Raw genomic sequence first — 12,711 nt, 5'->3', positions numbered from 1 at the left:
TGTGTGTAAATAAAGATACAGTCCAGTAACATTCTCAAAACAGAAAAAAAGAGAAAGAAGAAGAGAATAATCAGTAATCCACTGTCCAGGGTGTACCCCGCCTAAGGCCCGAAGTCACTGGGATAGGCTCCAGTCACCCGCGACCCCGAAAGGGAACAAGCGGTAGAAAATGGATGGATGGATGGATAAATAAAAAGAACAAAGTGGGCGGAACCAAAGAAAATACAAAGTGTGTATTGTTTGAGATGACCGTTTCTAGAATAATGTATCCAAATGAAAATAAAATACAAGGTTAGAGCACACCTGATCCATAATGTGAGTCCCATTTCGTCCAGTTTGTCGAATTTGTCCATTTCCAAGTTCAGTCCATATGTGATTTTTTTCCATTTTCCATATGTCCATTATGATTTCGGTCCAGTCCTTCAAGACATATTTCAATGCCATTTGTTCTATACTTCAGCTAGACTTTTAACCCTACGTGTATCACTGGTAGTTTCAACTAAGTACAGGGACGTGGGCGGGGATAGGGGCTAGGGGGTAGATAAAAATGTTATACAGAATTAACTCAAACACGCATGACTCAATCAAAATACAACTGTGAGTAAACTAATGCTAGAGAAACACTGTTATAACGAGGGTAAAGTCTTTAAAGTTGCATAATAAATCCAGTTTCTAATGTAATAAACCCGTTTGCCTGTAGGTGGCGGTGCACTCGTTCGTGGAGAAGCTGTTCAGGTGCATTTGGGGCCTGCAGTGCAACAAAGCTCCACTGGCTGTGAAGCACTTCTTTGACTTTCTGGACGCTCAGGCCGAGGACATGAAGATCACCGACCCGGACGTCCTGCACATCTGGAAGACCAACAGGTGCCACATTTATTTGACTCGCCGCAATCTGCAAACGAGCGGTCAGCAGCCGGACAGACGGACAGACATTGAGCACATCTTCTATAATATGCATCTGTGTGTGTGCTCAGTTTACCGCTGCGCTTCTGGGTGAACATCCTGAAGAACCCTCAGTTTGTCTTCGACCTGGAGAAGAGCCCTCACCTGGACGGCTGCCTCTCGGTCATCGCTCAGGCCTTCATGGACTCCTTCTCCCTCAGCGACACACAGCTGGGGAAAGTGAGTCAAAGCATTAACGGATCGTTCTAAAGAGATTCTGTTGTCAGGATATTTCCCCATAAGTAGGAGGAAAAGCAGGGGTCGGTGTGAAGGTTTGTTCAGCTGCATTGTGCCGGTTCCAAGCCTGGGTAAAACTGGAGAGCTGGATCTGTGAGGACATTTTGAACTCTAAAATTAAATACATTGCTGTGACAAGAAAAAAACAACAGTTTTTTGTCTAAAAATATAAGGTATATAGTCAGAGAATAAAATGTGTGTAGAAAAAACAAAACAGATCTCTTTAATTTTGTAAAAAGAAAATGTATTTGACTTTAAGCCTTTTCCTGTTAAAAAAAACATTTTTAATTAGTTTAATTATTCATTAGTATTTTGAATAATTAAAAGTTGCACTTCTGGTGGGTGCTTGTCTCCATGGAGATGTTATTCAATTACAGTCTTTTTATATGTATATAATATGCCGTATAAAATGTACATTTACTGTGTTTTACTGTGTTGGGGCGCCTCTCCACAGCTCTGACCTGTAACTTGCCAAACTGTGGAACATTTCAGGCAAAGCAATAACATAAAGATAAACTCTTAATAGACCTTCAACCAGAAATGTTCCGTATTACACCTTTAAATACCAGGGCTGAGAAGACTGAGGTTTGTCAATATCAATTTTCAGTGATAAATTCTCTTTATTTTGTGTTTTTCTGAAGCACACACCCACCAATAAGCTCCTCTACGCCAAAGAAATCCCCAAATACAAACAGGAAGTGAAGCTGTACTACAAACAGATCCAGGATCAGCCTTCGATTGCTGACTCAGAGTTCAGAACATTTTTACAGAAAGAGTCAAAGGTGAGAGTCTCCGGGTTTAAATCTACACCAGCTTCAACAATAAACACCTTTCTCTGTGTTTCAGAAACATGAAAACGAGTTCAATGAAGCTGCTGCGCTGAAAGAGCTCTACAAGTTCATCCAGCGCTATTTCCCAGAGGTCAGTACACAACACGTTTCATACCGACCAACAAAGTATTACGAAGTATTCAGTGCATCCGCTTCTGTCGTGTATTTACCCTCCTTAGTCATCCGAGTAGTTCCTCTGAAGCAGGTGGTTTATAGATGTTCCTGTGCATTTACTTTGAGGTTTTAAACTCTTGTAGTCCTGCTTTAGTCCTCATTAAAACCTATGTGAGAAACAAAAATAAAATCACTACCGTATTTTTCGGACTAGAAGTCGCACCTTTTTTCATAGTTTTGGCCGGGGTGCGACTTATACTTATATTTATACTTATATACTTATACTCCGGAGCGACTTACATGTGATATTATTTGTTATTTTCACACTTGTAACCGCATTTCATACTCCAGTGCAACTTATATATGTTTTTTTCTCTATTATGCATTTTTTGGCTGGTGCAACTTATAGTCCAGAAAATACGGTACATTCAGCCAAAAAAAATCTATATAATGTAGAAATATAGGGCATTTTATAACAATAATAAGCCAATGGAAAACCACACCATAAAATCTCCAAATTGTGTTATTAATGCATTTATTTTTTGTTTTTTAATAAAAGGTAATCGGCAGCAGATAAAGGGAGAACAATAAAGGCTAAATCTCTAAAAAAATAATAAAATAAAAAAGGACACAATTTCTCAGATATTTTATGAGGAAGGGTCTGATAAGTGTGACAAGACGCTGATAAGAGGAAATGTTACTTAGCACTTTTGAATGTTCCTCTTATCTGACCAGCTTCCTGCTCACTTCTCCGAAATAAGAATGTGTCAATGTTATAAGCAAAAATAGTCCACATGTAATTATGGACAAACAAGATAAATATATAGTTTATCGTCCGAGCAGTTGGTCTTTTCCCAAAATATCAACTGTTTTGGTCATTTACTGTAACGCCCCGTGAAACCGGAATACTTCAAAAAGGTTAACTTGGTCTTTCTTCAGAAATATTCCTCTAAACAGATACAGTCAGTTTAAAAGTACGTAATATATATCTGATAAAAGCACTTTGCAATAACTTTCAGATATATACATACTACTGCTCCTAAAATATATTGTATTTTAAAGTTATTGCTCATAAACTGTACTAAAATTGAACGTTTTCCTCTCAAACAGCTATTAATGACTGACATTTTGAGTACTAAATAATAAAAACACTTTTCCCACAGATCAAAGACAAACTGGAGCAGAATGGCGCCCCCTCTGAGCTGAAGGAGCAACTACATCATGTCAAGAACTCATTTGATGAACTTAAAAGCTGCTCCTGGAACTAAGGAAAAAAAGACTTGGAAGAAATGGACAATGTAACAACCATTTATGAACTTTTAATTATTTAACAGTGAAAAAGTTTTATAAATATAGTGCAACAGTGTACAATAAAAACCCTGAGGAAGACGCTGATGTTGTAATTCCATGTTTTCGTACAAAAGAGTCTGTCTACGTGTCTCTCTCAGAAGGGTCCACGTTTCCCAATTCTTCCATTTGTTGAAGCTGTGCGTTTTCCAGATCCTGAAGCCTCTGGCGCAGCAGGGACAGGTCTGTGAGCTGAGAGTCCTGACCACACAGAAGCACAAGCAGTTTAGTGTTAATGTTCCAGTAACTCAGTTTAACCTGTGTGTCATTCTAAACATGACTCTGCAGGACTCACAGTGATGTTTGGCATGGCTCCCTCAGACTTGGGCCCCGTGTACTGGTGACGAGGGGAGGAGGCCATGAACGGGGCCCCGATGTTTAACGACCCCTGACCCTCCAGTAATAGTTGACGAAACTGGTTGTGGCGCCGCTGCAGCTCTTTGAGCTGTCGGCTCACTCTGGTCCGGTCCTCTGAGTTTGAAGCGTGTCTGTGCAAAAGATAAAACAGATTAAATCTCACACAGGAGAAAGCTCTGAAGTCACATGCAGATAACAAGAGCCCGTGCTGCGCAATCAACCAGAACATACTGAACAACTGAACATATAGAATTGAAAAACATTACTGATTTATAATATAAATGTAGGTTAGTAATTATGTAGAAAGCCCAGCATTCATTTTGACAGATGTATTACTATTTAGTGCTCAAGAGTCTCACTTTTTAGCAGCTTCTGCCTCCAGCTCCACCTCTGTGTTCTTCGCCTCCAGCAGCTGGATCTTGTCCTGAAGTTTCCTCTCTCGATTTTCAGTCAACGTTTTCCTCTGAAATCAAGAGTTCACTTTTAGACAAACCATGTTTAGGGTAAAACATGTTGTTAAGTTAGAACTCTTTAGCACTCAAGTTTGTGTCCACTTCCCTTTCAGACATGAAAGGATTCAACCTGTAAAAAGCTCTTTTTTTAATATATGTATTTTTTCATAACTGGAAATTGCATTTGAAATTTATTTTTCCAGGTGCCTTTAGTGCACACTTTTGTTTGACCATTTTACTACCAGTTTTTACCAGTGTTTATCCTCTTATATTAAATGCATATTTGTTTGTGATCATGAATGTGAGCACACCTTCTTCTGAGCCTTGGCTGCCCTCTGGAGCTTGTCTTTGAGATGAGAGTATTTCTGCTGCAGTTCAGCCTCTCGCTCCTGAAACTTGTGCTTCTCCTCCAGCCACTCCACCCGCCGGTCCTCCAGGCTCCTGCACATCAACAACATAAACACTGACATTACATGAGATCGGCTTTTGTCACACAAAACTAAATGATTATCATATCTAAGCTCTGTTCTGTTGGGTGTGTGCTCAAAGATAATAATGATGATACTTTCTCTTTTGTGGTATAAGCACAGAACAGTAAGGATGTATGACATGTATATAAGCTAAACATTTAAAATATGGTTTTATTGGAGTGCAATAGTAGAACCTCTCAGACTGGTGCTGGCTCCTCTCGGCCTCTGTGCGGGACGCCCTCAGCTCCTCTCGGGCCTTGTCCAGAGTCTCTCGGAGCCTCTGGTTGGTCTCCCTCTGGTCACTCTCGGAGTGGGACAGTGTCCCCAGCTGCACATTCAGCTCCTGGTTTTGCTTCAAAGATAAGAGAGTGTCCATCATGTTTTTGTGAAAGTTAAACAATAAACACGTGCCATTGTTTAGAACATGGTGCAGCACAGATCAGTCACATACTCGCTTTAGCTCAGCGACCTCTGCTTTCTGTCGCTCCAGTTCATCCAGCTGTGAACTCTGCTGGTGCAGTTTGGATCTGAAGAAAATACATAATGTCTTTAAATCCGTACATTATATTACTGTCCCTGTAGCAAATGTCTTATTTATAGATTTGACGCATCCTTCGCCCAGCGCCATGGCAACCGATCAGCAGCAGTGCTTTAGCTCCCTTCGTCTTAACCACGTGTAGAGCACCTGAGGTTCTGCAGCTCTCTCCTGGCCGACTCTTCTGCCTGCTGAGCGCTCCTTATGCGATCCTCACACTCCTCCTTTTGGGCCTGAGCTGCAGCGTCATATAGCGCCCTCTGCTGTTCCAACGTGACAAGGCGGTTCTCCAACTCCAATCTACGACCACAAACGGGACAATAGCAGAGACGAGAAGCCGCGACAACACAAACGGGGTCCGGGTCCACGGGTTCTTTCTCTCCAAATGTAGGTTAGGCCGGAGTTTGTCTTACTTGTCCTCGTGCAGCACAGCGGTCTGCCTGAACTCCTCCTCCCGAGCCGCCTGGACCCTCCTCACCGCCTCTCGCTCCTTCTCCACCAAAAACTCCTTCTGTCGCTCCACAGTCGCCTTCAGCACCTCCACATCCGACTGCAGACCTAAAACCCGATGAAGCCTGCGTGTTAATGCCGTGCACGGCCAATCGTAAGGTGTTCTAGTGTTGGTTGTGATACCGTCGTTCAGCGCCTGGAGTGCCTCTCTGTCCCGCTCCACTTCTGCCTTGGACCGAGCGCATTCCAGTTTGACCGTGGCCAGCTCCAGCTTGTGCGAGTGTTTCATGCTGTTCATCTGAGAAGTGTCAAAAAGGGAAAGGTTAGTTGTACTCATTAATACAACACAAGAGAGCACATTTCTGTCTCTCGATCGTTGGTCTAAATGTCTACCTGGCAGTCGAGTGCGTTGACCTCCCGTTCTGCCTTGTGTAGTTTTGCAGTCAGGTCCGAGTTCTGTTCGAGGGTGGTCTTCAGCTCAGTCTCGACCCGCTCAAGATGCAAACGCAACGACTGACGCTCCGCCTGAGGAGAAAAATTAGCTTTAAAAACGAATTTGCTTCCACCATATATTCATTACCGTATTTTCTGGACTATAAGGCAAAGCCAAAAAATGCACAATAGAGAAAAAAAACAAAACATATGTAAGTCACACTTATTTGATAAAATCCAAGACCAAGAACAGACATTTAATCTTGAAATTGAACAGATGAGAGAACATGGTGAATAGGTGTACGTATTCTCCTCCTCCTCCTCCTCCTCCTCCTCCTCCTCCTCCTCCTCCTCCTCCTCCTCCTCCTCCTCCTCCTCCTCCTCCTCCTCCTCCTCCTCCTCCTCCTCCTCCTCCTCCTCCTCCTCCTCCTCCTCCTCTCACCTCCAGAGACTTGGCGGCGGCGTGGGCTTCTGAGATCTGCCGGACCTGAATGCGCTGCACGTTTTCGGCCTGTTGTCCCGAGTTGTCCCTCTGGGCCCGGAGCTCTGTGACCTCGGTCTCCAGCCCCTTCAGCCGTGTGAGGAGCTGCGCCTTCTCCCTGAGCAGACCCTCCGCCCGCTTACCGTCGCAAAGAGGGTCCGCGCCCTGGTATTGAGCCACCAGGTCTTCTCTGTCCTTCTCCAGACGGGAAATCTGGTGGGATTAAAGACGTTTGTGTAAGTCATGCTTTGCTCATTCCAACTTTGCACTCAAAACTCCAAGTACTGTAAAATTAAACAGTATAATATTGTTAAACTACAAGGAGCTGTTGAATAAAAGCATTTAGAAGAATCTGAATGCCCAAAGAGTTAAAAAGTGATTGATATAAGTAGTATAGATTTTATTCGAGTATATTTTCAAATAAGATTTCCCAATAAAACTAGTAAGTTTTGTTCCTATTTCATGTATAGTAGCATTTTCTCATTTTAAGTTAGAAAACGTTTGTCTTATTCCATTGGCAATCTTGCTTTACGGTACCAGTGGTCAAAATATACTCAAAACAAGATAAATACGACTTATTTCAAGCTCTTATCGACGCGTTATGTTATTTTAGATGATTTGTCCAGTGCACCTCTGCCTCGTAGACGATCCTGCGCTCCTCCAGAGTCCTGAAGTGCTCCTCTCGCTGATGGTCGAACTGAGACTTGAGGAGCGTGAAGTCGTAGCGCAGCTTGTTGTACTCAGATCTGTATCTCTCCGCCTCCTGCAGAAAAGAGCAGTGAAGAAGGGCCTGAAAGGTGCTTATCTTGTGACATATTTCCAGCCCTGTAACAATAACCACTGCAGCTCTGAGTCGGCTTAGAGCAAAGAGGACTATGTGATATTCTAAGTACCGTATTTTCCGGACTACAAGTAATTGTTTTGGCCGAGGTGCGACATATACTCCGGAGCGATTTATATGATATAGTTTGTTATTTTCACACTGTCAACGACAAGAGGGCGCTCTAGGCTCTAAGCGACACAGAAGAAGAATCTGCACTTCCTCTACCTCTGGAGTTTGTGGAGTTGTTTAGAAGTGACACAGAGGAAGAAGAATTTAATGGATTTAGTGATTTGGGGTAAAACTGATGCTTTGGTAAACGTGTTAGCATGTTCTTTATGCTATAGTTATATGAATAACTGTTCATATGTTACGTTAACATACCAGACGCTTACCACAGTTCTGTCTGTGCCTCATGTAGCTGAAGGTGTTAGCGTTAGCATACGTACACCTATTCACCATGTTCTCTCATCTGTTATTATTTTAAATTGCATTTCAAGATGAAATGTCTGTTCTTGGTCTTGGATTTTAGCAAATTAATTTCACCAACTTAAACTCGACTTATGTTTTTTCTTCTCTATAATGAATTTTTTGGCTATTGCGACTATCTAGAGAACTCTAGAAAATACGGTACTATGAGGAAAATAGGCAAATTGAGAGGCAAAACAAGTCTAAATAATAATGATTCTTTTAACAATTAATCATCATTTGAGAACACCTAAATGTACTGCAGTGACCTTAAAAAAGGTAAAACAGTGGAAGACTTCTTTTAAACTCATCATCTCTTCATCAGAAATAGTGCGTCATTTGTAGTCAAATTGTTTAACTCCAGTAGAAGAACTGTAATCATTTTAAAGCCACAGACCTCCTCCAGTTTGTTGAAGCGTTCTCTGATTGGACCCTCCATCTCCTGCTGCACCTGAGCTCTGAGCAGCTCCAGACGCTGAGGAGTCATGACCTGGAAGCACAAACATCCATCCATCCATCCATCCATTTTCTACCGCTTGTTCCCTTTCGGGGTCGCGGGTGACTGGAGCCTATCCCAGTGACTTCGGGCCTTAGGCGGGGTACATCCTGGACAGTGGCCAACTCGTCACAGGGCCAACACAGAGACATAGACATTACAGACAGTTCACGCTCACATTCATTCACTAGGGCCAATTTTAGAGTCACCAATTTTACCTAACACATGCATGTCTTTGGACGGTGGGAGGAAGCCGGAGAACCCGGAGAGAACCCACGGTAACACGGGGAGAACATGCAGACTCCACCCAGAGAGATCATGTGATGTTGGTCTGGTCCGGGAATCGAACCCATGATCTCCTTCTTGGGAGGCAAGAGCGCTAACCGCCTTTGCCACCGTGCACCCCAAAGCACAAACATTTATAAACAAAACAGACAAAAAAATAAAATATGACTAGCCTGAGAACGATAATCAGACAATATTACGTAAATCCAACAGGAACGTGCTATAATATGTCTTTAACTGTATTATCTGAGGCTTGAATGTATACGTTAAGGTTTAAGTCGCATTTTTTTTTTTTTACAACTGACCTTAATATTATCCTTATTTCGATCATCTTTAACAACCAGCAACAAACTCTTTCATTAAGGCAATATCAACATAATGCATTTTTAAAACCCTGAAAAGAATTATTGCCATTGTCAATGAGCAAAATTCACAAACATAGAACTTGTCTTGGTGATTTGATGCAACACAAAACAATGAAACAATGAACTATGAATAAGTCATAACAATAAGCTATCAGATAAAAAATAAGAATAAAAATAAAGATAAAAATGTATGTTCGTTAACTGAAAATAATACCCATGTATATTGTTATGCCCCAGTTTTGCACTCAAACATGACAAAAACACACCACTTTGATTTCAATAAGGTTACAGTAAGGGAGCGACGCTAAACAAGTGTAAAAGCTAAAACGGCGTGTAAAGCAGAAAGTGCAGAAGACCCCCGCACACACCTGCAGCCGGAGGTCCTCGAGCTCCCGGGTCTTGTCCAGCAGATCCCCCCTGAGCTCGGCCAAAAGCAGCTGCTGTCGCTCCTGCTGAGTCTGTTTGTCGCTCATCAACCGCCGCAGCTCGTTCTGCACACGGGTGAACTCGTCCAGCAGACTGGGGGAAAAAATACTTTTTATTTTTTTTAAACCAATAAAACTACAAATTCTAATTTTAAAAAATCTCATAAACGTTTAATTTGTCTGACATTTTCAACTGTTTATTCCTGTGAATTGGTTCTTACTTTTTGTTGAGGTCTTTAAGTACATACAGAGACAACGATTAAAAAAACACAATAATGACAAAAAACAAGCAAATAATCAGAATAAAAACTTGATAAAAATATAAACTAAGAGTAGGAAAAAATATATACTGGAGGGAAGTTGACGATGTTTATCTTTAAATTGTTAATTGCTATGGCAACCGTCCTAATTTCTCATCATTCTGAAACCCATGAACACCGTAGGGATGTCAAGAGTTTAAAGTGTTCAGGTCAGCGGAGGGTCATGGCGCAAACCGCTTTTACAGCCCGCCGTGCCCCATGTGCTTTTAAATGTACTCCATTTTTATTTGTTCTTAAATGTCTTATTAGTGTAAGTGTGGGGTTTTCTTACCTGATTAAAAAAGGTTAATAAATAAATAAAATTATTATAAAAATAGACAAATAATAACGTGACAATTTTAGAAGCACAATTAAGTCTTTTTTAGGTCAATCTAGTCTAAAAATAGACCTAAATGTATATGTTCTGTCAAATTGAACATGTTAGACAACGGAAATGAAAGGAAATGAAAGATTTCATTGTTGTTTAATAGTCTCAATAATCATGAATAATCGTTAAATCGTGATGTTTTTTCTGACCATAACTCAAAGTTGACATCGTGACCTCTCTAGAACACAGTGGCCGTGTTCATAAATAGACTTGAGTATTTATCCATGCCGTCATTTACCTGGTGTGCTCGGACTTCAGTGCCAGGTAGTTCGTCCTGTGGTTTTCGCCCTTCAGCCGCTCGTCAATCAGCATCTTCTGCAGCTCCATCTCTGCCCCGCCGAGGCTGGCCGACAGCCCCAGCATCGCCGCCGACCGCCCGACGCCCGCCTCCATGCTCGAGGGGAGCGGCGCGGACAGGCCGAGAGCCGAGGCCGTCATCCCGTCTCGCCTGCGGATTCAGACAGAAACACACAACGTGACACTCACGTCGGCCTCTCTGCGTGTATGAGCGGCGCAGCCAGGTGGAGCCACGTCTCTCAAGGTTTGTTGTAAGTCGTAGCCGTGGAGACCAAGAGGGGATCCCACAAGCCACTGCTAATCACAGTTTATCCATTTACATAGGGCTGTGTGTGGATGGGTCTCAAGTGATTGGCCCTCGACTCCAGGCTGCTTCTGTTGTGGAAACCAAGATCAAGTGAGAGCTGATTGCAGTTACTTCTGTCATTTACAATACAAAGAGTTAACATTAGAGAATGAATGAGGAGGTCAAAAGGCTCGACTCCGGGCTATAAAAGATGCAATGTGAGATTGTAGCAGCGCATGACAACTGAGGTTTAGCCGATTATAGGCTGCAATTGACAAATACAAGCACTTTAATAACAATAGAATAACATGGCATTTTCCACTTTTACGAACACCAACGAGGAACCATTCATGTAAAGAGTGAATCTGCAGAGGAGCGCTTAGTCTTTTCAAAGCATTACTTATTTCAACGTACTTTTTGTAGATATTTGTTGTGTGATTCTTGCCGTTACTTTCGATATTCCTCGGTTGTTCTGTTGCTTTTAATGGCGTTTGGCAGCCAACTCAAAAGGTGCATTTACAGCCACCTACTGCAGTTGTACCTCTGCAAAGTACGTGTTTTAAGCAGTATAAAAGGAAAAAACTAAAAAGAAGAGGGAGAGAGCAGGAGAGAGAGAGAACGAGAGTGAGAAAGAGAGAGAGCGAAAGAAAGAAATTTACAAAGTGAGAAGAGATCAGGAGAAAGAGAAAGACGAATTGAAAAGAAGAGAGAGAGCAGGAGAGAGAGAGAAATAGAGAGCAGGAGAGCGAGAACGAGAGTGATTAAGAGAGAGAAAGAAAGAGACAAAGTGAGAAGAAGAGAGATCAGAAGAGAGAGCGAGAGAAAGAGATTCTTGTCAATGACAAGATGTCATTTTTTGCACTATTTCTTATTTCATGGAGTGCTGTGTGACATAGGACAAGCGTGCGTGACACTATCGTCATGGCAACTGGACATAATCTGGCCATGCATTACGCTGTCACTCGCAAAAGTGTCTGCCATAGCGCAGAATGGCAGATTTCTTTCTCTTTTTTTTTGAAATAACAGTTGATTTATCATAACAAACAAAGGAATCTGCTAGGGGGAACATACTGAGCTTAAACATTCACATTTCACATTTCACATACCAAGGAATAAAGTCTGGTGGTAATGTAACAATTGGATAAAAAACAAAACAACAACAACAGCATACCAAAAATATAGAGACATAACTGATTACTGTTTCATTAACACTGCAACAACTTGACCGGTTTGTGTTTCAAATGTGGCGCTATTAGAGATAAACGCGATTAAAGGCTTTAGATCACAGACTGTTCTGCATTTCCAACTTAAAGTCGTGGAATAATGAAAAAGTCCGAAAATGGGCGTCCACTCGGCGATAAGTAACATACCGCAGCAGCAAATAGATTCAAGAAGAAAAATAACAGCATAAAAAGGCGACTTATTACAATATTTTGCTAAATAGCAAACATTGTAACACAACGCACCATTATTTTTAGGTTTGATTTAAATTACTCACCTTTCCAAACTCAGAACCCGTTTTATTGACCTTTTACCAGTCCAAGTAAGCTAAGTAGTGCTAACGCGCTAGCTCATCTGGTGACTACAAACTGATGCATCATGGGAAATGAGTTTAAAAACCGAAGATCGTCTGTGGAAGGGCCAATCTTCACTCGCCGGAGGTGTAACTTTTACACAGAAACACCTTCTGCTGATTGAAATGCAGTGTTGTGCCATTTATTTACAATTATTAATGGTTTCACGTGACGAGATGTAATGAAAGCAAATGATGCAGTAACTGTAAAACGCAATTGGAATCAATTTACCATAATCTATACAATATAAAGAATCTAGATAATGCAATTTGAACATGACTGAATAGTTTAGAATCTCTGTACATACTATAAAAGTGGAAAGCAGAAGGATTTTGGGCAACATTATAACAAATGTGAATTA

At 41.6% G+C, this 12,711-nt stretch overlaps 2 protein-coding genes across 2 annotated transcripts in view; one reads left to right on the top strand and one right to left on the bottom strand.

Annotated features, from left to right (window-relative positions):
- plxnc1 (plexin C1) overlaps positions 1–3,400 on the top strand; it is a 32,174-nt gene extending 28,774 nt beyond the window's left edge. The window contains exons 26-30 of the mRNA XM_072454984.1: positions 701–864; positions 975–1,122; positions 1,821–1,961; positions 2,026–2,100; positions 3,287–3,400. Coding sequence (XP_072311085.1) covers positions 701–864; positions 975–1,122; positions 1,821–1,961; positions 2,026–2,100; positions 3,287–3,391 — 633 coding nt within the window. The 3' untranslated portion in view covers positions 3,392–3,400. The remainder of the gene's footprint in view (positions 1–700; positions 865–974; positions 1,123–1,820; positions 1,962–2,025; positions 2,101–3,286) is intronic.
- Positions 3,401–3,426: 26 nt separating this feature from the next.
- On the bottom strand, positions 3,427–10,656 carry cep83 (centrosomal protein 83). The gene is made up of 15 exons (XM_072454977.1): positions 10,432–10,656; positions 9,450–9,600; positions 8,333–8,425; positions 7,279–7,410; positions 6,609–6,860; positions 6,128–6,259; positions 5,918–6,032; positions 5,698–5,842; positions 5,435–5,584; positions 5,201–5,276; positions 4,944–5,101; positions 4,591–4,720; positions 4,187–4,290; positions 3,766–3,958; positions 3,427–3,671 (listed from the first exon to the last, which is right to left on the bottom strand). The coding sequence occupies exons 1-15, from the start codon at positions 10,629–10,631 to the stop codon at positions 3,555–3,557; spliced, it is 2,148 nt and encodes a 715-aa protein (XP_072311078.1). The 5' UTR covers positions 10,632–10,656; the 3' UTR covers positions 3,427–3,554.
- Positions 10,657–12,711: the final 2,055 nt, after the last annotated feature.

Source organism: Eucyclogobius newberryi, unplaced genomic scaffold (assembly GCF_026437365.1).
Source record: "Eucyclogobius newberryi isolate DKJ021-1_F unplaced genomic scaffold, fEucNew1.0.hap1 SCAF_2, whole genome shotgun sequence".
In the NCBI taxonomy this organism is placed as follows: domain Eukaryota; kingdom Metazoa; phylum Chordata; class Actinopteri; order Gobiiformes; family Gobiidae; genus Eucyclogobius; species Eucyclogobius newberryi.
Note: the sequence above shows the minus strand (reverse complement) of the source record. Positions and strands in the feature narration are given on the sequence as shown.

Coding starts and splice junctions, on each gene's coding strand:
- cep83 (XM_072454977.1), bottom strand. CDS start 10,631: ATGACGGCCTCGGCTCTCGGCCTGTCCGCGCCGCTCCCCTCGAGCATG. Junction 6,033..6,127: donor TCAACGCACTCGACTGCCAG/GTAGACATTTAG, acceptor GACACTTCTCAG/ATGAACAGCATGAAACACTC. Junction 4,291..4,590: donor CAGCCAAGGCTCAGAAGAAG/GTGTGCTCACAT, acceptor TCTTGATTTCAG/AGGAAAACGTTGACTGAAAA.